Below are 26,876 nucleotides of genomic sequence, written 5' to 3' on the forward strand. Positions count from 1 at the left end.
TTACTCTGAAATATTTCAGCCTTTCCTAGTGCCCCTCCAGAACCAAAAGTCGCCAGTGCCTTTAATGACTGCATCAACCTGACATGGTCAACACCAAAGAATATTGGCGGGTCTCCCCTCCGGGGCTACAACTTGGAAAAACGCAAGAAGGGGAGCAATGTTTGGAGTCCTGTTAACCCTACAGATAAGCCTATCAAAGGTCTCTGCTTTCTATGAATTAGGGGGGTTAATATGCCACAGTTTTCTTTGGTTTGATGAATGAAACTGTGTTCGCCTTTCTGTGTACAGTGGGCAGACCCTATACTTAAACAATATATTTTTTTAACAAGCAATCTGTTACATTACACTGAAATTAGTTAAATTACACTAAAGCAGCTTTATTATAGTTTACTTAACTACATTTGCACTACATTTGAGTTAAGTGAAACAAACACCACATTTCTAGGAAATTACTATCAAAACAAAAAACAACGTACAGTGGGGAGAACAAGTATTTGATACACTGACGATTTTGCAGATTTTCCCACTTACAAAGCATGTAGAAGTTTGTAATTTTTATCATAGGTACTCTTCAACTGTGAGTGACAGAATCTAAAACAGAAATCCAGAAAATCACATTGTATGATTTTTAAGTAATTAATTTGCATTTTATTGCATGACATAAGTATTTGATACATCAGAAAAGCAGAACTTTATATTTGGTACAGAAACCTTTGTTTGCAATTACAGAGATCATAAGTTTTCTGTAGTTCTTGACCAGGTTTGCACACACTGCAGCAGGAATTTTGGCTCACTCCTCCATACAGACCTTCTCCAGATCCTTCAGGTTTCGGGGCTGTCGCTGGGCAATACAGACTTTCAGCTCCCTCCAAAGATTTTCTATTGGGTTCAGGTCTGGAGACTGGCGAGGCCACTCCAGGACCTTGAGATGCTTCTTACGGAGCCACTCCTTAGAAAAGCATCCCCAAAGAATGATGTTTCCACCTCCATGCTTCACGGTTGGGATGGTGTTCTTGGGGTTGTACTCATCCTTCTTCTTCCTCCAAACACGGCGAGTGGAGTTTAGACCAAAAAGCTCTATTTTTGTCTCATCAGACCACATGACCTTCTCCCATTCCTCCTCTGGATCAACCAGATGGTCATTGGCAAACTTCAGACAGGCCTGGACATGCACTGGCTTGAGCAGGGGGACCTTGCGTGTGCTGCAGGATGTTAATTGAAATTCAACACTACTGTTGTTTGCTCCTTGGGGTTTAAGGCCGGGTGTCTCTGTAAAGCACTTTGTGACAACTGCTGTTGTAAAAAGCGCTTTATAAATAAATTTTGATTGATTGATTGATTGATTAATCCATGACGGCGTAGTGTGTTATAAATGGTTTTCTTTGAGACTGTGGTCCCAGCTCTCTTCAGGTCATTGATCAGGTCCTGCTGTATAGTTCTGGGCTGATCCCTCACCTTCCTCATGATCAATGATGCCCCACAAGGTGAGATCTTGTATGGAGCCCCAGACCAAGGGAGATTGACCGTCATCTTGAACTTCTTCCATTTTCTAATAATTGCGTCAACAGTTGTTGCCGTCTCACCAAGCTGCTTGCCTATTGTCCTGTAGCCCATCCCAGCCTTGTGCAGGTCTACAATTTAATCCCTGATGTCTTTACACAGCTCTCTGGTCTTGACCATTGTGGAGAGGTTGGAGTCTGTTTGATTGTGTGGACAGGTGTCTTTTATACAGGTAACGAGTTCAAACAGGTGCAGTTAGTACAGGTAATGAGTGGCTTCTTAAAGAAAAACTAACAGGTCAGTGAGAGCCGGGAATTCTTACTGGTTGGTAGGTGATCAAATGCTTTTGTCATGCAATAAAATGCTAATTAATTACTTATAAATCATACAATATGATTTTCTGTATTTTTGTTTTAGATTCCATCACTCACAGTTGAAGAGTGCCTATGATAAAAATTACAGACCTCTACATGCTTTGTAAGTGGGAAAATCTGCAAAATCAGCAGTGTATCAAATACTTGTTCTCCCCACTGTAGTTCACCACTCCCCAACACTCTCTGTGACTAATATCTATTTCTTCTCTATCACTACTAGAAAATAAATATGCAGTGGCAGATGTTGTAGCAGGGCACGAATATGAGTTCAGAGTTATTGCTATCAACATCTCTGGACTCAGTGAACCCAGTGCTTCTTCAGAGTTTATTTTTGCCAGAGACCCAAAGAGTAAGTAATATTTATTTTCAAAGTGCAAGGAACATAACTACAATGAAACAAATCAGAAAATAGAGAATCAGATGATAATATTAAACATAATTGTTTATATCATTATTTAAATTATACATTTGAATTTATTTAGCAGACATCCTTATCTAGATCAACTTGCATGAAGGCTTAAGGGCTCAGTTGCTCAAAAGCACAAAAAATATTTTCAACTTGTCAGCATGAGACCTTTGGGATACTCAACATTAACTGCTAGGTTAATTATGTATAGCAAATTATTTGCAATGTTCTACAGGATCCAATACATTTTTCTCAAAACCATTAACTTTATAAACAATGTTTCTTTATTGCGCATGACTCTGTTTCATGCAATCAAGCCTCTGTTTTTATGGTTAATTGTTTTTTGTTCAAGAGCCCCCAGGCAAAGTGAAAGACTTGAAAGTGGTAGACACCTCTTACACCACCCTCTCCCTGTCCTGGAACAAACCCACAGAGGAAGCTGGGGTCCAGGATGAGGCCAAAGGGTATTTTATAGAGATCAGACAAGCTGAGTGTATTGACTGGACCCGCTGTAACGTCAACCCCATCATCCTCACCGTCTTCACTGTGAAAGGTCTGAAGGCTATGGCCATGTACTGGGTCAGGGTGATTGCTATGAATGACGGAGGAAACGGAATGCCTCAGGATCTGGACACCAGCATCTTGGCCATGCCTCCACCTGGTGGGTGATAATGCTCTCATTGGAAATAACATTGCATTGTTTGTCAGTTGGAATTCATCCACTGGGATGTTACAAATGTCCTCATAAGCCTAAATATGAGATGTACAATATATAAACCAAACATGAGTTTCAAATGTCCTATTTAATTTGTGTCACTGCTTTACAGTGAGACCACGTTTTACCGATAATAAGAGGAAAGGTTTCATGGTGGTGAAAGCAGGAAATTCTGTCAGGATCCTCTTAAACTTTGAGGTGAGGGGTAGCGAAATGTGTAGCACTTCTTTCCCCAAACATTATCATCCTCAGATGGCCTTAGTAGGTTTTTCTGGTTGTTCACTGTAATTGACTTTGGCTGAGCAAGATTCACATGCAATTCACACCATGCAGATGTTTTAAATCTTGATGTTTTAATCTGTTTGCTATTTACAGGCCTCCCCATGGCCAGATGTTATATGGCTGAAAGACAATGTTCCTGTACTAAAGCGGGTCAATATCTCCAACTCTGAATCTTCATCTCAGCTTCTGATCACTTCCTCTGAGCGCTCTGATTCAGGGATCTATACAATAGTGGTCAAAAACCTAGTGGGCCAAGAGAGCTTCAGTGTGGAGGTCAGGGTTACAGGTACAGTAACATACAGTAAAGCTCTACCAGTGTGCTTCAGACTGAACATAAAAGATGACCACTGTAAGATGATCAATAGGGCCAGGACCGGCACTCTCAAATATAACCAGTCAAAATGAACACTGGCCATGACTGAAATAACAACAGTCATCACCTAATAAGATAATTCCTTCCCAAAGTGTAATATACTAGTGACTATCATGTATCTGGCCCTGGCTTCAGATGATCCCAAGCCTCCAGGACCAGTACAGCTTGAGGAGAATGTCCCCGGTACCGTGACGGTGATCTGGGAGCCATCCGCTGATGAGAAGCGTGACGACCACCTCCACTACTCTGTGTCTAAATGGGACTCCACCAAAGGTTCATGGAGCATGGTGGCGGACAGGCTCTTCAACAATAAGTTTACAGCCTGCAACATCCTGCCTGGCAGAGAGTACCACTTTAGGGTCTACGCTAAGAACGACATGGGCGTATCTGCCCCATCCGAGTCTCCCACGTGGGGAAAAGAGAGAAGGAAAGGTATATGTGAGTTGGGCAGGGAGAGATCCTTAACAAAGTCACATAAATCAGCTTGGATAGACTGGCAATAAAAGCACAATCAATAACAGTGAAGTTGTAAAGTTTAAAATGAATTGAACGTGAGTGTTGTACTGTTCATTACAAATGTATGAACTAAACCCAACCCACAAACCCTTTATAAAATGCTGCCATTTTCATGGCATTACATGATTACATTTTTACCATGCTGCCCTGTCTTTTTTTTTTAGACAAATTTGAAGTGAATATTCCATCTTACAAGACCTGCGATATGTGGACCGCTCCAGCCTTCCTTGTGCCACTCAGACAGCGCACAGCCCCCAAAGGCTACGAGTGCTACATGAGCTGTGCCATCAAGGGAAATCCCAAGCCTCGAGTCACATGGTACCGCAACAACGTCAGCCTCAACACGGACACCAACTACTTGATCACCAACACCTGTGGTGTGTGCTCCTTGTTGATACTCCGTGTGAGCCCCAAAGACTGGGGCGAGTACACCATTGAAATAGAAAGCGACCTTGGGAGAGCAGTGTGTTCAAGTCAACTCACGGTCAGAGGTGAGAGCTCAGCTGACCTGCTCAGCCAAATACATGTATGTTTAGTAACCTTCTTTTGTGTGACCTTAAATATTAGCACTTATAATAAGGTTGCATCTGTCTAGGGTTTATAAAGGGGTTTGTTACTTTATATCCTTATTTTCAGTGGTTGAACAGTTGAACCTTGGTGACTTTATATCCTTATGTTCAGTGGTTGAACAGTTGAACCTTGGTGACTTTCACACTCTTGGGTGTGGTGCAATGGTACTCGGTACCAGGAGCAGAATAAGATGGTTTTCAAGTTCAATAGCATTTATTTTAATTATGGATTCATGAATTATTAAACAAACCTTATTACGGTAACCTCTTTATTAAATATAAGTGTGACCTTATTATAAAGTGTTACAGAATATTATATCATTTAATATACTAAATGAGCAGTGTGGTTTCTGTCTTTTTTTGCTCAGAATGAAGGAAGATAATTATGTTTGATGTGGATATCTGGATTCACGCGGATTCATTACCTGAAAAACCTGGATCGAGATGCCACTGACCTGGGAGCCAGGGTTCGCTAGACTTAATTCTAAACTTTAATCAATTCACATTACCAAAATGACAGAAAGTGTACATGCTTACAGAAAGATCCCACAGGCCTTGTGGATCCTGTGGGAGTGACATGTGGTAGTTGATATGAATGCAGCTGACATTACCGTTGATCTTATTAAATATGAAATATAACCAGACAAGACTCATTTATTTAGTCAATAATTTAGAGAATTCCACTATATCATGGTGTCTTCAAATAAAGGGGTTTGGCAACATCCTTGAAGGACTCTTCTTTCATTTAACAAAAATGTACAACTGTTATTTTGCCCCATAACAACCTACAACACCCTAATATTCTTTCAGATTATTACTTATAAACTCATATTCTGGTATTGAATGTCATCTGTGTCACTTACCCATATGGTAAATATGTAATATGCTACAGTATATGGTCTGTAAGGACTGTATCTCTACATCCCATTACTCATATAAACCATGTAAATTAATTGGCATACATACTCTTATAAAACAAGTCTATTAAAGTGCCAATTCTACACTTGTACCTCAGACCTAATATTCTTACAGAACTGAATTAGTCAGTATGCCAATTTTTCTATAAATAGTCAGTATGCCAATTTATTGAAGAAAAAACTAAAACATCTCATGAACATAAGCATTCAGACCCTTTTTTCTGGAACTGCCTTTGACACCAATCACAGCTTTGAGTTTTCTTGGGTTTGTCTCTACCAGCTTTGCACACCTGCATATGGGTAGTTTCTTTCATACTTTTAAATCCCCTTCAGCTCTTTCAGATGGCGAGTGTCGAATTGCGATCTTCAGGTCTGCCTGCAGATGTTCAATAGACTTCATCCCAGTTTAAGTTCCTGCAGGCTCTGGTGATTCTTCAAAGATGTGTATTTTGCTCGGTTTATTTTCATCTCTCAATCCTGACCAGTCTCCCAGTCCCTACCACTAAGAAGCATCCCCATAGAATGATGCCTCCACCACATTTCACAGTATTCCGGGTGATGAGCAGTACTTTGTTTTCGCCGGACATAGCACTTGGCATTCAGAGTCCTTCGGGCAGCATGTCTCATGCCATTTACTTAGGAGTGGCTTCGGTCTAGTCACACTACCACAAAGACCTGATTGATGGAGTGCTGTGGAGATGGTTGTCCTTCTGGCAGGTTCTTTCATCTCTGCAGAGAAATTGTCTTAGAGTGGTCATTAGGTTCTTGGTCACCAGATACTGACTGCACATTTGGAGTGGCCTTTTATTGTGGCCAGCCTAAGGCACACCTGTGCAATAATCATGCTGTCTAATCAGCATCTTGATATGCCACACCTGTGAGGTAGATGGATTATATCAGCAAAGGAGAAGTGCTCACTAACACAGATTTAGACAGATTTGTGAACTATATTTGAGAGAAATAGGCCTTTTGTCTTAGAGTTCAGCTCATGATAAATGGGGACAAAAACAAAAGAGTTGCGTTTACAATTTTGTTAATTGTATATTATATTCAATGACCATGGAATATAATATAGTGCAACTTTGCCATCCTATTAGTCACAAAGTTGAGTGTCAAGATATTTTCATATACCCATAGCATACTGAATTTCATGTATTGAAAAAATGAAGACACATACATAAACTAGACCCTTTAGACATAAAATGTACAAATACATGTTAAGAATGTATTGCTTAAGCCGTTGAATATAGACTTCTGGGACAAATTCCTTGGAGATAAATGTTTCAGATAGTGGCTATTTTGAGGATTAATCTATTTAAACCTCTCTGAATCGTATTAGAATACCGTAAACACAGTTTTAGATAAGTATGTCAACTGTAGAGCCTAGCAAGTAGCACTCGTGCCATTCAAAAGAACATAGAATTATTCAGTCTGTCAAATCCTCCCACTCACCCAAACACACATACTGTATTAGTATTGATAATTGACCAAATCGATCAATACTGAAGCTTCATGGCCTCTCGATGCCCAAATGCTGCATGCATGGAAATTGTACACTCATGGCGCACGTGTGGACATTTTATTAGGTAAGAGCAGCACACATGGTACAGGAAGCCTAGCCACTCACCGGCACGGTACGTCCCCCTCACCCGCACTTCTCTTCCTGCCTGGAACGGGGTACCACTTACACGCCTCTTTCTTTTTTCATCTGCAGCCGAACCCACCCCTTTACTAACAGCTTGCTATTTTCTAGTTTGTCGCGTGGTTTTAAATTAGGAGTAAATTGCGCTGGTTAATATCAATTCATGAGTAGAAGAAAGACGCGTCTAAAGTCATCACAGCACCCGAGCAAACATCTTCCAAGCACTCGTACCTCACCACCTCTGGCCTTAACTGTGATAATCAATACGGTTCTGTTTTAAAATGACTGCAAAACACAGAGGCAAGAAGAACAAGCCAAATCACGAAGACTTAAACAATTTTACTAATGAATCTTCGGAACCTGAGGCGCGAGGTGGACACCAGTATGCGCTTTTGCTAATTTTATACCTTCTGATTGTGGTCGGAGGTGCCACGGCTTCATGGTTCTGTTTCCAGCAACACCAAACTATAACCTACTTATCAGACAACATCATGGGCATGCAGATGAAGATTGTGAAGCTTCAGTCCTTCCAGGAAGAAATCCGTCAGACAAATGAAAAGGTAAATAATCACGAAAAGGTCAGTTAAAACATGCATAATAAGAATATCAGCATACAATTTTCTTAATGTAAAGGCAGAGACTTAGAAGTTACCATGCGTCAACAAAATGTAAAAGGAACATTCTGTACAAAGTTAAGTGGAGCCCTAAAGGACCCTAAAATGTGAGTCACATAATGGTTTCATGAGTCCTCTCCAATTGTTAGTCAGAGCCATAAAGGCTATATGAAAGACACATTTGGATTCTGCTAAGCTCTACCAGTCGGTATGTGTATGCTTTTCTATAGCCTGTCTGCAGTGGTTTTAATAAAACTCCAGAACAGAAAGCATTTTTTAACTCGAATGTCGTACTGCCAAGACAGAACTAAAAGGAATCGTAAATTATTCTATTTCCAGCCACCTAAGGTGCTCGTCACGCAGCTGTTGGCGTTTGTAATAGGGATTGCACTTGACCTACTATGTAGGAACACTGACTGGTAGGGTAAATAAGCCACATAATATAGGTGTATTGCAATAAAAAACATAGATGTATAAGCATTTTAAATAAACTTTTGAGGGACAGTAAGTAACAGTAACTGACCCTGCCTTATAACCATACTTTTCAGTCATGTTGCTGATTTCTGAGTGCATGGTGCAGTGGTTTAAATAAAGAAGCCAGTTGTCTACATGAGGTAAAAATAGCCATAGCCTGCTGTAACATTTGATATTGCCTGTAGTTGTGGTGAGGCCTTTTAACAAGTCTTCCTATTAGTTTGGAAACATTATTGCTGTAGTTCCTGGCTGGTTTTTAATCATACATATACTGGGGATTAAACCAAATCAGACCTGGCCACCTGGATCAGTGGGCCCAAAATGTGAATTGCCACTGGGAATTGGCAGACTAATTCAACCTTTATATGTGCTCCATTTACTTTTCCATTAGGCCTTGGAGGTACGGTACTGTTACTGGGTGCACTCATTAGAGGTTTTTCAGTTTTCTATATTTTCAGCCAGTAGTTGGGCTGAAAGTGCTCATGAGCCGAAATGGGCTGGAATTTGTTTGTGTACTAGGTCATCAAATTGTGCATCATTCTGAGACCAGCGTTCAAGTCTTGCTCACGGTTTTACCCAGGGATCTCACTGAGGGTGTTGCTATCACCCGGCAACTTCTCAGCTTGGGGCATTTGAAGTCAAATGGTCCCTGTGCATTTTTGCACAGTAGTAGCACCTAGCTCAGTTATTTTGAGCTAGGTGCAATCAGGGGAATAACCTCTGTGTAAATGTAGCAATCTGCTGCTGTATTTTTTGTGCTATCTGTGATCGTTTTGTTTTTTCTGTTTTGTGTAATTTTTTAATCATTGTACCTAAACTATTGTTTAAATGGTTATCAATGATTGATGGACTAAAGTATAGTTAATTTCATTTAAACTCTGCGTGGAAAGTCCTTTTATAGACTAACTGTTACAGCCTCCAGTGAAGGTTTGTTTGCCCCTGGGTCAGTGAATTGTATAAGAAAAATGAGATTGCAACACTTTTAAAGGGGGTCTAGATGCCTTTGGCATGCTGGGTAAGATGCAGCCTCTAATTTGACACGCAGGAGTTTAGAAGAGGGAAGTATAAAGTAGGTTGAACTAAGGTCCTTGGAATTATCTGTGTATTGTTAGACACAGGGGATGGTTGTTAAGGTTGTATTCCCTACTGGCAAAGGAGGGTCAAAGATTGGCCTTCACTTCACTGATTGGACCCGGAGGTGGGTTGATTAGTTTGTTATAGAGGCCTACTTAAATTAGAAGATTATGCTGCAGCCACTGCAGTACATGGTCTACATTTTATTTCTTTATCAACCTACAGTAACAGGTCTGACCAATGGATAGTTCTCTCCCAGGATGTGTAGCATGAGTGGTAAACAACTTGATTAAGATTTGTTGGTATCTGCTCACTTACTTGCTCATGGTGACACAATGTGCTGTATGATGGCCTTGCATTAATTATGGAAGAAGTAGCCCTTTGTTTAGAGACCAGTTTCTCTGCAGGTGGTTTCCAGATGGCGTTTTGACTGAGCACACTTTGTTTTATTCCCTGTCAGCAGCAGAGTACAGATGGCTTTGAGCGTCGTCTCAACGCCCTGGAAGAGTCTTATGCACTGGCCCAGAAGCAGGTGGGCATGGCTCTGACCACAGCTGAACAACTGAAAACCTCAGACCTGCCCGCCCAGGTCCTTTCCCTACACACAGAAATGAATACCCGGCTGGCGGAGATGCAGCACACTACAGTGTCGGTGGAAGAGCTGACCCAGATTCAGGCCATGCTAAAGGAGAGCAGCAAGGAGTTTGAGGCTGTCCGGCTACAGGTAGAGGGCCTCGCAGGGGTGAGCACGGAGCTGGCCCAGAGCATGGAGGACTTGACCGAGCGCCTGGCTGAGGCAGACGCCAAGCTGGAGGACAAGGCAGGGCTGCTGGGTGCCCTGAGGAACACCATGGAGGATCAGGCCTCTGAGCTCCTGAGGCTAAAAGAACAACTGTCTGCCCACCAGGCCGAGCTGGACTCCAATGCAGCAGAGATTACAAGTGTCCGGTACGTAGTAATGAGTAGGGTGGGTCGATTCCTGGAACTTCGCTGTTGTTCCATTCAAAAATAAAACCAGCATTGGACAGTTCCAAAGAAGCATAAGGAAGCCTTTGCAATATAAAAATGATTACATTTTTGTTTTGGCTAGTTTCATCATGTTTACATGCCTGGGTTTCAGAGAGCTGATTGAGATAGAGCAGTCTCAGAGGGCCCAGAAAGCCAGTCTGGAGGAGCAAATGGTTACTGTGCAACAGAGTCTGCAGGAGCAGAACTTAGTGGCCCGCAGTCTGCATTCTGAGCTTGGCACTCAGCTGAAGGCTGTGCAGAAACGAGTGGCACAGGTAACACCTTCCTGGCACATAACATGGTTTAGGGTGTAGATTCTGAATGTTACAGGGTCACTCTTGACCTAGTTAAAGCCTAACAGGTTCTTTCTTTCCTGTCATGTTTAGTCTGGTCTTCCTTTAATTAATAGTCTAATTTAAGGTTACTTCAGGACTGTGCCTAGGTTAATTCCTTATTACAAGCTTTATTTTGTACAGTGAAGCATGCATATACTCTGTGTATCCCCAGCATGTGCCAGTGGAGAACTATCTGCTAACCCATTAGTATGTAGAGGCTAATTGTCTACTGTCAATTCTGACAATTTCAGGGTAAATATTGTATTCCCATTCATGTAGGCTACTGCAATGTTGACCAGACACATTACAATGATATGATTGCCAAGTCATCATAGGTCCTTTACTTTCCTTAAGTACTAACACACTGCAATTCTTTATGCTCTAGCTGGAAGGAGGAGTTCAAGGAGATGAGTCTGTAGAGAAGGAGGAAGCTCCTATGTTGGAGGTGGTTGAGGTTGCTTCTGCTACTGAGGAGGAGGATGAGGATGAGGCTGCTGAGGTGGAGGAGGTTGCTGCTGCTGAGGAGGAGGAGGATGAGGTTGCTCCTGCTGCTGCTGAGGAGGATGAGGTTGCTCCTGCTGCTGCTGAGGAGGATGAGGTTGCTCCTGCTGCTGCTGAGGAGGATGAGGTTGCTCCTGCTGCTGCTGAGGAGGAGGAGGTTGCTCCTGCTGCTGCTGAGGAGGAGGAGGATGAGGCTGCTGCTGAGGAGGAGGAGGATGAAGCTGCTCCTGCTGCTGAGGAGGAGGATGAAGCTGCTCCTGCTGCTGAGGAGGAGGATGAGGCTACTCCTGCTGCTGAGGAGGAGGAGGAGGATGAGGCTGCTCCTGCTGCTGAGGAGGAGGAGGAGGATGAGGCTGCTCCTGCTGCTGAGGAGGAGGAGGAGGATGAGGCTGCTCCTGCTGCTGAGGAGGAGGAGGAGGAGGATGAGGCTGCTCCTGCTGCTGAGGAGGAGGAGGATGAGACTGCTGAGGAGGAGGAGGATGAGGCTGCTGCTGAGGAGGAGGAGGAGGAGGAGGAGGAGGAGGAGGATGAGGAGGCTGCTCCTGCTGCTGAGGAGGAGGATGAGGCTGCTCCTGCTGCTGAGGAGGAGGATGAGGCTGCTCCTGCTGCTGAGGAGGAGGATGAGGCTGCTCCTGCTGCTGAGGAGGAGGAGGACGATGACGAGGCTGCTCCTGCAACTGAGAAGATAGACAAGGAAGCTCCTAGAGAAGAGGAGCAGGCTTCTATTGCTAAGGACGTAGAGGAAAAATCTCCTGCAGAGCAGCAGGCAACTGTGGCATTGGAAGAACGTTCTCCTGTTGAAGAGGAGCCTGCTGCTGCAGAAGATAACGTGTTAGATTTGGAGGCATCACATAGATGGGCACATCACTTAGATGGGAAGCCTGTCGAACAGGTGGACTCTGCTGTCACAAAGAAGGTATTGGAGGAAGATCAGGAAGACTTGGATGAGGCGGCGGCAGAGGAGGTGGTTGAGGAAGTAGAAGGGCAAGATGAAGCTGAAGAGGAGCCAGAGGATGACCAGTCTGTGGACAAAGAACAACAACCCAAAGATGTGACATTTTCAGAGGAGGAATGTAAGTCTTAAAATGCATTTCAAACCACAGATTTTCAGTGACTTGATTTCATGGGTTATATAATTTTTCTAGGATGTCTTTTGGCCTGATTCCCAAAACAGTGAGGAACAATCAAACCTGTAAAATGGAAGTGACTTCTTATGTGAGACATTAGAAGATGGCTGTATGACAGTATGACAGCTGACCATTAAGCTTTGTAGTGTCTTCTTGTTTGTAGAGGCATATTCCTTAATAGTCATTGTGGGCATATTGTGAGTTCCTAAATAGTCATTGTGGCCATATTGTGAGTTCCTTAATAGTCATTCTGGGCACATGGTTTGGATTTGCGTGATCAGATCCAGGGCCTTGAGTAAACAACATTGCTGTGGAGTTTTGATCACCGTAGTAACAAACTCTTTTGTTCTTCTACTTTTACAGTGTGAATGTAAGCAGCGAGTGCAGTGTTCCACAAACACCAAAGTCACGGGGGGTAATGGACACCTTCAACAAGCATCATGACAAATTCCAAGGCTCTGCCGAAGTTGGCATGGAAACGTGCGGCGCATTGAATATTTCTCTGCAAGTAAAACGTCAGGTCAATAGAATTCAGTAAGCTCTCTGAAATGTGTTGTCACCTCAACGAGTGTGCGTATGAGAGGGCTAACTGGTCACGCAGTCGTTGCCAATGTTCAGGTTTCACCTGCCAATACTCCAAGAAGCCTTAACCAATGTTACCAGCGTGGCCATCTTTTGTGCACGTTCAAAGTTTTTGTGATGGTTCAGTTCTGGCTGACTTCATTGTGATAGGGAGAAAACTAAACGGCGATCGAAAAAAATGTATTCACTCTCACAATCATGAACAATTTAGCAAAGCCATACAATGTGCCTGTCTTGCTGGCATGAAAATGTCATTGTCTAAAACCAGTGTGTGTGGGGTGGGGTGGGGGGGACTGGTAAGGGATATAGAACTAAGAGTCACTAAATGTACGTTACTGTATCCTAATTGTTTACACAGGCAAAACAGCCTACTAAAGCAATAGAGGTGGTAATGGTGGGATCTGTGAAATGTATATTTTCTGGCAGTTTCACTAATGGTAATTTAGAGTGTAGTATTTCTTTTTTACTGACTTATTTTGACTTGACACAAAGTGCACTGTTCCTACGATGGTGTGGTTTCTTATTTAGTCTTATCACAACACACTGTACTGCTCATCTTAGAACTCTATGATGTACTTTTATAAAATAAATCCTCTGTAGTTTTTTACTCTGAATTCAGTGTTTGGGTTGTTTTTTTTTTTTACAGTAATAATATTTCATGTAAACTGAAGTGAATGTCTATTCTACAGTTTTGCAATGAGACATTTTCTGGAAATACCCTTTTTTTTTATTAATATTTTGCCTTAAAACGTTTAGGTCCCTGTACAGTTAAACCCATTCCGTTGAGGGCGATGTGTCTGCACATTTTCACACATCACTTGTTTTGATGAATTTCTTTCGTTAACTGTCACTGATTGTTTAGGAACTTTCCTCAGTTGGTTTTCAATGTTGCAATTGGACACATTGAATAGAGAAACCATAACCATGGAAACACTAGGACCTCCATGGAATATGTTTGGAAGTAAAAATGTGATGAAAGTAACACTTAATTCTCCCGTTACAATCAAATCTTTAGTCCGTGTTGCCTGTGCGTCCATTTCCCCAAGGTCAAACTAACGTGTTTATATTCTAATGATTTACTTCTGTGAGTGGTGGTCCCACTTCATGCTACACCTCAGAATGTGTACGGAATCCTTCCTCTGGGGTGGGTTTGGTCTGGGGCCTGCTCTATGGTGTGCTGTTATATCTGTTAGGTGGAGTTTGTGAGCTACTGTTTACTTCAAAATCATTTTAATTACAGAAATAACTGATGCCAAAAGACCTTGTTTTGCATACATTTTTCCATGGTAATAAGGACCCAGGAAATGAATGTGATGTTTGTAAAAATGTGCATTGTATTAGTACAGTGTTTCCCAAACATGGGGTCACCAAATTTAAAATGCTTAGTATTTAGTTCCTCGGTGGCTAATGTGGTTATGAGTAGCAATGTTGCTCTCGTTCATGATTAAAGCTACAAAATATAACAGACTTCTTTCCTGACAGGTACGTCTGTTTCTGTCACAACCCCTATGAAGATTGAAGAGTAAGAACATCCATGATGATGTTATTTTCTTAACAGAAGAGAAACTACAGTTACTGCCTGATGATATTGATGTATTTCAAACCTTAATACTGTACACTCACATTTAATTACACATCGGTCCTAATCAACACTGCCACGACTCCAGTAAAGAAAGTCAAGTTTGGGTGTTGAAAACAATTATTTTTTATTCTGCTTATTGTGAATGTTTTCAGTATGTTTCAGAGGATTGTTCTACAAAAGTCTTTGCACAGAATCACTGATCTATAAATCCTCTCCACCCTAAATGAGACGAATGTTGGTGAATCTGCAGCAGACCTGGACCATATTTTCTGTGTAAACTGCAGTGCTTGCATCAGACTGTTGGAGACACCATTGGCTCAGAGAACTCCACAGTCCACCAATGAGTGTGTTGAACGCATCCATGCCTCGTCTTGCCCAGCTGATGGGGAGGAAACGTTCTCTCTCTCCTCCTACCTCTCCCCATCTCTCCTTTGCTCCCTACTTTATCGCTCCTCGTGCTTCCAATCACTTTCTCTTTCAGGATCGTATCTGAACTCTCCCACTGCGCTCTCTCTACCGGCCTCAGATATTTATCAAGCCCGGGACCATGCAAGCCTGCCTACCGAGGTATGGAACTTCTACTGACCCTAACCCCTGTTCTATCCCCTTATCTGCATGACTTCACAGTGTTTTTACAGGCAACATATTCAATAGGTATGTTACTTTGATCCCAGAGGGTATGTGGAGTGGCCTCTCGCTGGCGTTTTGGGATTTCAAAGTATTTGAAGGTATACCCTTTCCTATGTTGTGGTGAGAGGAAGGTGATGCCCCTGGGCGGTGTGTTAGTTAATACTTAGATGGGGTTTTGTGTTTGTAGTTTTTGGATATAGGGCTACAGCATCAGGATACTAAACAAAAATAATCAATTATTTTCCATGTGCTCCATTGCGTTATGGCCCTTATTTTGTTTGGTCCAGGAGCGTTTTGGAGAAAAGTTTAAATCACTACATTTTCCAATTTCAACTACATGCTACAAATGTATATGTCATTAGTCAATTTGATCTGCTTAATCGATATTAGACATGCTTGAATCAATATTTTCTTTTATGTTGCAACATGAGCACAGCTATCCTTTTCTTTCTTTTTTTTGGATAGTCGGTTCTAATATTTCAAGCTGCAATCTTTTAAAATGTTCATTGAACTAGTATCACACTTGCCGCAAATGTAGCCACACAGCATTTTAGTCAGTGTTAAATAATGCAGTAGACTGAGGTCCTGACAGTCTGTCGACTTGGGCTTTCTGTCAGGATGGAGGGTGTGTCCGCCACACGGCAGAGCTTGATCGATACTCAATACATTAAAAAGGGAGTGCAGCCGGACACCGGTGCTTGTGAGACCGACATGAGCCACTGGCCTGAATGCTGCTTACTCGTCTCTTCTATGGAACCCAATGGCTGCTAGCGTGGCTGTCACTTAGAGGTCATTGAAAGGCTACTGTTAGTTTTCACTCACAGAGATATGAAACACTGTCATGAAATGAATACCGCACCACAGCCCTACAGGACAATGCAAGAAAGGACTCTTTGGATTAAGCCAAAGAAAAATGTACAAGCGAACAACGTTTTTCTCAATACATAAAAGAAAATGTTTGTCATAATATTTGATAATAAAGCAAACATTTCTCATGCAAACTATTTAACACTCAATGTATTTTCTCCCTTTGGTTATGCAAAATGAATTAACCAAATAGATATGAGCAAATATATAATGTGTAAATACACTTTTCTTCTGTATTATTCAAAGTAGATGTTTCACATTGGAATTACCTGTACAAATATCTTTGTTGCAAACAGTGAAATACAGTTTCTGTGGATGAAGAATCTACATATCTTCTACGTATTACGGCCACAAAAAACAATGGAAACCTTACTAGGCTATTTCTTTCATGTCTCTTTCACTTAATGCCCAATTCAGATTGGGCATTAAGATCTGCATTTGCTGACATCTGCATAGCGGTTGTTTTAGATATGTTGGAGGTGGAACTATATTTGCAGTCCAATTTACAAGCAGCCAGATCAGTAAAGCCTCTACTGAACAGCTTAGTTTGATGTAGATCTTCATGATCTAGTTTAATGCAAAACTTTTGAGCACCATTTTTTGACAGGCTGTCGAGCCTATCTTTCCCATGCTGAAATTCTATGATGGCTGTAGCTTCGTATAAAGAACGCATGCAGCTGCTCAGTGATTGGACATCTCTGATAGGGGATGATTCAGGCCTATACATATTATTGTGAGTATAATTGTTTGCCTTGTATTGTCTGTCGTCGTTTTGTGAGTTGCATGATGATCTGTTTTTCCTGAAGTTCCGACTGATTTTAACAACTCATCAAGTTGTGTAGGATGTTTGGACGATTATACGAAGAACTGCTTCAGCATAATCAGAACGAAATGACATGTAATCGGCTGTGAATATCTGTATCAATGTAGTACCATGAATGATCAGCTTTCCCCGATCTGTTGTCACTGTGTGATCTGTTGAGTGTGGCCAGAGTTCACAGAAGCCATTTAAAGGGCATCACAGCTACTGAATGTCCTGCAACGTGTTACCGTTCTGTTTCCAATCCATGCAGATCGTATCTAATCCCAGTGAGAGATGAAGAAGCAGAGTCTCAGAGGAAGGCCAGATCTCGCCACATTAGACAAACACGCAGATCCACGCAGGTACACATCACCACAGCTCAAGGTCCTGGATCCCAGACACAGATCAAGTCGAGCTGGACTGAAAATTTATATTCAATGAAATTCTCCCATAGGAATCCAGTACTGGTCTTAGTCTGTGTCAGGGACAAATATTAATCTTTATTAATTAGATTTTATTGGCCTGTTTGAACTGTTGTGTGTTGTTGCTGTTAGGGTGTTACCCTGGCTGAACTGAAGGAGGCTCAGAGGAACTACAGCCCGTCTCTTCAAGATACAGATGGTCAGATAGAGGATGGTTGCAGCAGGATGTGTGACCGGTCCAGTCTGAAAGGGATAGGAGAGGCCCGGTCCAACCTGGCTCAGTGTTTGGAGGCAGGGAACCCCAGTCATACATGTAGCTGGGAGATAGACAAGGTGGGAATACCAGAACCATTCATCTCAGCATGTTATTGTCACAATCCTATTTTTGCCATTGTTTAACGTTACCGTAACACTATCTGCAAGCTTGACAGTTAAGTCTTACTTGTACTGTAGATACAGTATCTCACAAAAGTGAGTACACCCCTCACATTTTTTGTAAATATTTGATTATATCTTTGCTATAAAGATGACATTTTGCTACTATGTAAAGTAGTGAGTGTACAGCTTGTATAACAGTGTACATTTGCAGTCTCCTCAAAATAACTCAACACACAGCCATTCATGTCTAAACCGTTGGTAACAAAAGTGAGTACACCCTTAAGTGAAGATGTCCAAATTGGGCCCAATTAGCCATTTTCTCTCCCCGGTGTCATGTGACTCATTAATATTACAAGGTCTCAGGTGTGTTAAATTTGGCGTTATCGCTCTCACACTCCCTCATACTGGTCACTGGAAGTTCAACATGGCACCTCATGGCAAAGAACTCTGAGGATCTGAACAAAAATATTGTTGCTCTACATAAAGATGGCCTAGGCTATAAGAAGATTGCCAAGACCCTGAAACTGAGCTGCAGCACGGTGGCCAATACCATACAGGTGTTTAACAGGACAGGTTGCACTAAAAACAGGCCTTGCCATGGTCGACCAAAGAAATTGAGTGCACATGCCCAGCGTCATATCCAGAGGTTGTCTTTGGGAAATAGACGTATGAGTGCTGCCAGCATTACTGCAGAGGTTGAAGGGGTGGGGGATCAGCCTGTCAGTGCTCAGACCATACACCGCACACTGCATCAAATTGGTCTGGATGGCTGTCGTCCCAGAAGGAACCCTCTTCTAAAGATGATGCACAAGAAAGCCTCCAAACAGTTTGCTGAAGACAAGCAGACTAAGGACATGGATTACTGGAACCATGTCCTGTGGTCTGATGAGACAAAGATTAACTTATTTGGTTCAGATGGTGTCAAGCGTGTGGCGGCAACCAGGTGAGGAGTACAAAGACAAGTGTGTCTTGCCTACAGTCAAGCATGGTGGTGGGAGTGTCATGGTCTGGGGATGCATGAGTGCTGCCGGCACTGGGGAGCTACAGTTCATTGAGGGAACCATTAATGCCAACATGTACTGTGACATACTGAAGCAGAGCATGATCCCCTCCCTTCGGAGACTGGGCCGCAGGGCGGTATTCCAACATGATAACGACCACAAACACACCTCCAAGACGACCACTGCCTTGCTAAAGAAGCTGAGGGTAAAGGTGATGGACTGGTCAAGCATGTCTCCAGACTTAAACCCTATTGAGCATCTGTGGGGCATCCTCAAATGGAAGGTGGAGGAGCGCCAGGTCTCTAACATGCCCAAGAGGGTTAAGGCAGTGCTGGAAAATAATGGTGGCCACACAAAATATTGACACTTTGGGCCCAATTTGGACATTTTCACTTTGTTGGCAGCGGTTTAGACATTAATGGCTGTGTGTTGAGTTATTTTGAGGGGACAGCAGATGTACACTGTTATACAAGCTGTACACTCACTACAAAGTGTCCTTCAGTGTTGTCACATGAAAAGTGACAACAAAAATGTGAGGGGTGTACTCACTTTTGTGAGATACTGTATGTCTGAATGAGCCTAGTCACTGAAGTGCTGTTTCGGTTTCTAAGATTGGAAACCAGAGACAAAAGTGGAGGACTCAGGCTTCAGGTTCTATTGCAGACCTCGCCAATCCTCCTTCTGACCCTTGGCATTACTACATCCCTCCTTACACCTCCTCCAGCCTGGCCAACTCTATGTCCTCCAGAGGTCAGCAGCCACACAGTGTACTGAAACGACTCAATCCAAATTTATTGAAGTTTACCTTCTCAAATATATAATTTTGTCATAGAAATGTTACTGTGCCAGTATGTTCTTGTCATGGGATTTGATGTTCTGCTTGAAAATCTTGGCATGTCTTGGCTCTTACCTGGCTAGCCAAATGTATTTGGATCGAATGCCCACAAACGTTCGATTTTTCTCAGAAGATTTCTGTTTGTGACTTCAGGCAAGTTCAGCAACTATTCAGTAATTGTGGTACCTTACTGTGTTTAATTTGCATACTGTAGTTGTTAAAGGGGAAGATGAACAAAAACATGACTCCACTGAAGATCCCTCCAAATGTGTCCTTTCCACAAGAGAGAAAAAAGTGTGGTTCTACGACCAAGATGCAGATAAAACCTCCCAGGTTTTTGAGGTATGTGCATGGAAGGGATTTCATGATTTTCATAAATTGTTGGAACAAGCTCCTATGTGACAGTGGACATATTTCTGTGACATTCTATTCTACCACTAGGTGGTGCCAAAATGTTTTTCAAGTATGATTTCATCTGCTGTATTCGTTTGGGAACATTAGTTTAATTTGCAAATGGAATTGTATTAGACTGTATTCTATTACTCATTCGCTAATTTTATTGTCCTAGTAATAGCAAGGGATTCCTATGAATCTTGAAATGTTACTGTTTTTTTTAAACTGTGTGTGTGCGTGTGTGTGTGTGTGTGTGTGTTGAGCTTCCAATTGGGGTAATTCTTCCCTGAAATATATCATTTTTTTAATCATTGCTCCTAGGTGGTATTCTCAACTCGTTTCATTCTTGGAATTGCTCAACTTCCTCTCAAATACTCAAAACAATTTATTAGAAATGATGCATCAGTATAGACATTTGAAAAATTTACAGGGAGTAAAATTCAACCCAAAGAAAAGCTCATAGTTCTGCCTATAGTAATATGATAAATAAGACCATTATTTAAATCTGGGCTTCTCTGCAGATCTACCTCAACTGCAGGATGGTAACCATGCCTGATTAGCTGTACTGAAATGTTTATCATGAAGGCAGATTCGTAGAAGTAATGAAATCTGGACTAAATGACAAGTATTTTTTGTGTGTTATTTTGTTAGCATTTATTTTTTAATAGGTATAGTCAAATACATTTTACTATTTTTATTATTTTCAATTATTTCTTTTTCTTTATTTTACTCAAAAACACAATAAATTACATATACTCAATTATATCTTGTGTGTGTAATTTACTTTATTTTAAGAACATCCAACATTTCATTTCTTTCAGTCTATGCTAATGTACTCATCCAAAATATTGTTTTTGGTGCAAATGCTCTTTGCCAATGGTTCAAAAAGTCTGCATTTGGTAAAAACACAAGATGGAACTGTGGTATAGAAACCATATACAGTATGCTGTATTTGTGTGTGTTCTAGGAAAAGTAGCTCCTAATCCTGTCCCATCTCAAAATCATCCCTGACGACTCTTTTAATCCACTGTCAGATTGACTGAAATCCTCTTTAAATTCTAAGGGTATTTACACATGCCAACAGTTGTATTTGATATGCTGCTGCTGCTAATGGTCTCATGTAATTCCACTTGATAAGAGCATGATGCTTGCAATCTGAGAGTAGTGGATTCCACTGACATGGGGGGCCAGTAGGAAATAGGATAACAATTTATGTAGTCTCAATTGTTTAGTCGCTATGTATAAGAGTACCTACTTAATGACTTCATCAGTTGCGCTCAAAGGTTTGCATACCCTTGGAGAACTGGTAATATATGTACCGTTTGTAAAGAAAACATGAGTGAGCAGGCAAAACACATGTCTTTTATTTCTTATGGGATTCACATTCAACTGTAGGTCATAACAGAATGACACAATCATAAAACAAAACATGGCAACAAAGACAAAAATGAACTGACCCCTGTGATGTATGCATACCCTTGGTTCTTAATACTGTGTATTGCCCCCTTTAGCATCAATAACAGCCTGCAGTCTTTTGTAATAGATGTCTATGAAGCCCCAAATTCTTGCAGGTGGTATAGCTGCATTCACCATTCATCTTGGCAAAATGCCTCCAGGTCATGCAAAGTCTTTGGTTGTCTTGCATGAAACCGCATGTTTGAGATCTCCCCAGAGTGGCTTGATGATATTGAGGTCAGGAGACTGTGATAGCCACTCCAGAACCTTCACCTCTTTCTGCTGTAACCACTGGAGGGTCAACATGGCCTTGTGCTTAGGGTCATTGTCGTGCTGGAAAGTCCAAGAGGGTCCCATGTGCAGCTTTTCGTGCAGAAGAATGAACATTGTCTGTCAGTATTTTCTGATAACATGCTGCATTAATCTTTCCATCAATTCCCTGTGCATTTAGAGCTCACACACCCCCAAAACATCAGTGAGCCACCACCATGCTTCACAGTGGGGATGGTATTCTGTTCACTATAGGCCTTGTTGACCCCTCTCCAAACATAGTGCTTTTGGTTGTGACAACCAAGCTCTATTTTGGTCTCGTCACACTACAGTGTGCCAGAAGTTGTGAGGTTTGTCAAGGTGTTGTCGGTCATATTGCAACCAGGCTTTTTTGTGGCATTGGCATAGTAAAGGCTTCTTTCTGGCAACTCAACCAGTGCATCCAGGTGAGAGCAAACAAACTCATTGACTATTTATACACAGACCCTAATTGCAATTTGAAAAGCCATAAGTGTGGGATATTTACCATTAATTGCCATTTTTACCTGTGTGTGTCATCTTGTGTGTCTGTAACAAGACCAAACATTCAAGAGAGAAACCTAGAGAGGACCCAGGCTCAGAGGGGTGAGCAGTCCTTTTCTGGCTGTGCCAGTCCAGGTCGGAACCATGATCTGATGATGGGTGTCCCTTTGGTTGATGCCTGGCAGTGTGGGTGGATTGATTTCCTGCATGTTGGGCCCTGTCCAGGGCCTCCCCTGGGTAGGGCCACAGTGTCGCCGGACCCCCCCCGTCTCAGTTCCAAGGTCTTACGCTGCTATACTATTGTGCTGGGGGATTGGGTCAGTTCTCCTTCCCCACTAAGTTCTCCTTCTCCACTATAAATCGTTGTTGATATGAGGAATGCATTTTCTGAATTTTCTTGATTTATAAATACATTTGATTGATTGATTGATGGACAAGGAAAGGGACAACACTGGGGAGCGGGAGGTGTCAGCACAGTGGCAGCTGAAATCAGACACAACCAGTAATGACCATGTGAGCGATAATAATTTACGTGTACAAGGTTACAGACTTATAGTTCCGGTGTGTGCAACTATCTAGAATCAAGGAAATTAGCAAGATTTTTAGTTTACAGGTAAAAGTTTGGAGTTGACATGCTGATAGTGAGCATAGTGTAGTGTGGGACAGGCCCAGGCCTGAGAGACACAGGGAAGAAACTATTCAATTGGGAGGATCTTTTGGCTCATGACTGACATGATTGAGCTGCCCTCTGCCTGCAAGAGGAGATAATTTAGACCAATGAGTGACCAGCGTGGGAGGGGTCTGTAAAGATCTTGCATGCTCTCTTCCTGAAGTCATGTAGGACCTCGTTGGAGGGAAGGTGGCGGGCTATGTCCCTCTGACCCAAGTAAACATTCTACAAAGATCCCCTCCAAAAAACACTATGTATTTCAGATTTTTTTTTTTTTTAAGTTTATCTCCAGGTCAAATTTGCTAGCAGCAGCAAGCTATCTAAACGTTCATGAATATTTCATGCACGTTTCAACCTCTGCCCATATAAATATACTTGATTCACGTTAGGTTTTCCTGTTTTGGATTTGCTATTGTGTCAGGTTTCCATAGATTTTGTGTATTCTGTCCCTATACATTGTCTACCACCATTATCAGTGTTTCAGAGATTTTAATGTGCAAATGATAGAGTTACTTATTCTTGGGCAAATAAAAATAAATATATATTTCAATAGGTTATTGGTTATATTCTCTATGTTCATCTTATATTTGCGTGCTGTACCATTTGGTTTGAAATGATTTAGAAGACTTGTTGAGGCTTTGTGCCATAGCTCTGGTTCTCCCATTGTTTTAATGACAGTAAGGCTAATGCTGTCTGCACGGTTAATAGAAAAGGAAAACTAAGAAGGATTTGTGGTTGCGTGTACCTAAATGGCAGTCATTTATACCACATAAATATGTAAATGCACAGTATATATTTCCTTCTGAACTTGCGAAATTATATCAGAATCATATTATGACAAATCAGCTTTTAGCACTAAACAGCTGCACATTATATAAAGGTTTATGTTTTTGATTTACTGAGTACTAAATTAGCAATAAAACTGGCTCTACTGAATATAATTCCAAGCTAAGACACAGGATCTCCCCAATTTGCCCTATATGGTATGGAATGTCTAGATGCCTTGGAGCATGTGATGTGGTCAGAGAAGGAAAAAGGAAGAGGTGCATCTGTCTGTTCTGGATTCTGTCCCAATGCGATGGCACAGCCCTATCACGAACTATCTAAGAAAGGCCTGGGTCGTAATACATTGGGAATTGTCAGGGGCATACCGGCAATGGTTGTAGGTATTTTACATTGAAAATTAGCAACATTCTACAGCCAGGATCATTTTCACTCTCATGTCTCTATTTAGCTCTGCCTTTTTTGCTCTTTCCATCCATCTCTGTCGCTCCCTCACTCTGTCTGTGACATCACTGTAGGTTAGGCATCAGTACAGACTGTCTCCATGAAGCCTGTTGTGCACATAACTCTTAGGGTGGTGTCTGAATGAGGTTGGAGAGTCTTCTCAAAACAATTCGGTTCAGCTTCAGTGAAAAAAAGCTCACATAGAGACTGTGAGAGTGATATTGTGTTCATTGTTCTTAATGGGCTTGCAGTGAAATGGAGATGCCCAGAAATAGATAGTGATGGGGGGGAAATGAGAAACGGATTTAGGGGCTGTGAAGGAAAGTCCCAGAGAAGAATGTAGAATAATTTGTCTGTGGTTTACTCTGTTTACTGTAGTGTGAAAGAGTTATTTATAGCTTTCTGAGCTCACGGGTGTGTGATGGCCCAGCTGCCAGCAGGGGAGAATCCCAGTTGTTGGTTAGGGGTCTTCGTCTGACTGGGATGAGCATTCCCCCCTAACCCAGCCAGCATGGTTTTATCTGAAAGAGATTATACTGTGACTCTGTGCCCATTACCAATGATGACCTGTGATGCATATACAGTACAGTATAAAAAGAATAACTCTTTCTCTCTATATATGTTACTGAAAATCACAACCCGCCTCTGTGGAGAAGTGCTTGCAATTTGTCTTTTGTTTTTTCCCTGGTAGAATTTTGCTGGTAGCTGCAGTATTAATTAAGTTGTATTTACTACTACTTGATTGTGTAGTTGTCCCGCATGGCTACCATACAATGTATCAACTAACTATTAGATTTTTGAATTTAGATTTTTACCTGTTAATTGTTTTTTTTATGAAAATGTTTGTACACCAGATGGTTATCATATCTCTTGATACTGCCCAAGAGCACAGTGTCTCCTATTTACAGTCCTGCTTCCCAAATGTACAGTATGTCATACTACATCCTGATATTATGTTATGGCAGCCATTACTGGACTCCATAAACTAGCCACCGATAGACAGTACCGGATGAGATGATCCAACAACTGTTTCTTCGTGGTAGAATCTGCTATGTCCGGACTGTTCAATGCCCCAAAAGCTGAGCATATTTTTGCTGCATGTGTTCCATACAATGTCTTGAATTGAAATGTGTGTATGGATGGGTCAAGGGTTATTTCCTATATCGGATCACAGAGCCAATGCCATGGTACTGGCACATCAAACACCTGTTCCCCAATGAATTTTACCAGGCTTAGCCGACAAACCTTTTGACTATAAGTTAAACAGTTTTTATAGGTGGCAATGAGACTAATTAAATCCTTTTTCTTTTCTTTATCACTGCCTCTTCCATTGTTGCGCTAGGGCTGCTATGAGTTGATTATATTTTTGTACATTGCATGAGATTTTATCCGGAATTACTGCTCCTAAAAGGGGATCATTAACAGGGAGGCTGAAAGAAAGAAGTAGGGAAAGTTAGACAAAAAGAGAGAAAGAGAAAGAAAAGTACTTTGCTTCAAGGTGTAATTACCACATATTGAAAGTCTCCTTTCCTCACAGACCTGATCATGACAGCTTTGAGAGCTAAAGATCCACTGTGAATGTAAGTAGAGGTAGATCTGGATAGCCCATCATGACAAGGAGCCCAGCTATGTAATCCACAGGGATTCTGGAGTTCTGCTGCTGCAGTGAGCATGTTGTTTTAGGATGTCTGAGGGTAGCATTAGAACACCAGGTTATTACAGCCCCAGACTATCTGTGATCTCAGAATTCATAATCACTCAGCTGTGACTTAAGGAGAGGGATAGTTAATCCCCTGTGAAGATGTTAAAGATCAACCAGGAATGAAAGAAAACAGATGGGAAGGGAGTTTGTATGTCTGAAAGTTTATCAGTTATAACATGTCAGCGTATATACATTGGGGAGAAAACAAGTATTTGATACATGACCGATTTTGCAGGTTTTCTCACTTACAAAGCATGTAGAAGCCTGTAATTGTTATCATAGGTACTCTTCAACTGTGTGACGGAATCTAAAACAGAAATACAGAAAATCACATTTTATGAATTTTAAGTAATTCATTTGCATTTTGTTGCATGCTTTGTAAGTAAGAAAACCTGCAAAATCGGCAGTGTATCAAATACTTGTTCTCCCCACTGTATGTATGTTTTTGTCTCTGCTTGAATGTTTGGGTTTTGGTCTCTGTGTGACTGGCAGATTGACCACGCACCCGGGACCTGTCTCTGCCAGGAGCACTAACACCAGTTTAACAGCCACTATTCATTACTTGAAAACTTTATTTTGCATTTGCCAGGGCAGCGTATTGCAATACACGGATGACCGTAACTTGAGTACTTCCAAGCACTTTACTTCAAAGTAAGAGTGTAGAGACCCAAGTTATTCTGAGACCGAGAAGGGGAGACCCCAGCCAATGGTTGAGTCAGAATGTTCCATATGGAAAGTCATAAAGGAGAGAGTTAGTCTGTTCAACTACATTAAGCCCAATATCCAGTGTGGGGAACTCCAGCTGAAATCCACTCTTTATATTGTTCTCAGCAGGTCTATCAACAGCTAGGGCCACTGCAGTTCAATGCCACAGGGAAGTCATTGGACTTCCTGATGAGCTAGTAGAAACTCTTCCTTCAGCAGACTTGCACAGATGGTCTGTGAAGCTTGGTGGATGTGTACTGGAACAATGTGTACAGACAGATTAAAATCTAATTTCAGAAATTTAATTATGAAAATGTTTGGGGCCATTATGCACATATATCATTTTTTAATTAATATGACATGACACAAGTCACAGCTACAGTAGAATGACACTTTCTTTCTGCAC

General features: G+C 41.7%; 3 protein-coding genes and 1 long non-coding RNA gene across 4 annotated transcripts in view; all 4 read left to right on the top strand.

Moving 5' to 3' along the window:
- LOC105013745 (immunoglobulin-like and fibronectin type III domain-containing protein 1) overlaps nucleotides 1-5,687 on the top strand; it is a 31,739-nt gene extending 26,052 nt beyond the window's left edge. The window contains exons 14-21 of the mRNA XM_034295841.1: nucleotides 20-199; nucleotides 2,095-2,223; nucleotides 2,633-2,941; nucleotides 3,108-3,193; nucleotides 3,371-3,563; nucleotides 3,786-4,082; nucleotides 4,331-4,657; nucleotides 5,104-5,687. Coding sequence (XP_034151732.1) covers nucleotides 20-199; nucleotides 2,095-2,223; nucleotides 2,633-2,941; nucleotides 3,108-3,193; nucleotides 3,371-3,563; nucleotides 3,786-4,082; nucleotides 4,331-4,657; nucleotides 5,104-5,108 — 1,526 coding nt within the window. The 3' untranslated portion in view covers nucleotides 5,109-5,687. The remainder of the gene's footprint in view (nucleotides 1-19; nucleotides 200-2,094; nucleotides 2,224-2,632; nucleotides 2,942-3,107; nucleotides 3,194-3,370; nucleotides 3,564-3,785; nucleotides 4,083-4,330; nucleotides 4,658-5,103) is intronic.
- Nucleotides 5,688-7,172: 1,485 nt separating this feature from the next.
- On the top strand, nucleotides 7,173-11,367 carry zgc:66479 (uncharacterized protein LOC327541 homolog; the record flags this gene model as incomplete). The annotated part of the gene is made up of 4 exons (XM_013136339.4): nucleotides 7,173-7,854; nucleotides 9,917-10,404; nucleotides 10,577-10,739; nucleotides 11,185-11,367. Coding segments are annotated over exons 1-4 (1,113 nt in total), but the record flags the coding sequence as incomplete, so codon positions are not given.
- Nucleotides 11,368-11,897: 530 nt separating this feature from the next.
- On the top strand, nucleotides 11,898-13,623 carry LOC109616411. Its single transcript, XR_002197533.2, has 2 exons — nucleotides 11,898-12,373; nucleotides 12,791-13,623. It is a non-coding gene; the product is annotated as an uncharacterized LOC109616411 (long non-coding RNA).
- A 1,425-nt stretch (nucleotides 13,624-15,048) lies between these two features.
- Nucleotides 15,049-20,012, top strand: LOC105013717 (protein phosphatase 1 regulatory subunit 12B-like). The gene is made up of 5 exons (XM_020051628.2): nucleotides 15,049-15,158; nucleotides 17,162-17,252; nucleotides 17,445-17,645; nucleotides 19,303-19,441; nucleotides 19,741-20,012. The coding sequence occupies exons 1-5, from the start codon at nucleotides 15,139-15,141 to the stop codon at nucleotides 19,926-19,928; spliced, it is 639 nt and encodes a 212-aa protein (XP_019907187.2). The 5' UTR covers nucleotides 15,049-15,138; the 3' UTR covers nucleotides 19,929-20,012.
- Nucleotides 20,013-26,876: the final 6,864 nt, after the last annotated feature.

This window comes from Esox lucius, chromosome 12 (genome assembly GCF_011004845.1).
Source record: "Esox lucius isolate fEsoLuc1 chromosome 12, fEsoLuc1.pri, whole genome shotgun sequence".
In the NCBI taxonomy this organism is placed as follows: domain Eukaryota; kingdom Metazoa; phylum Chordata; class Actinopteri; order Esociformes; family Esocidae; genus Esox; species Esox lucius.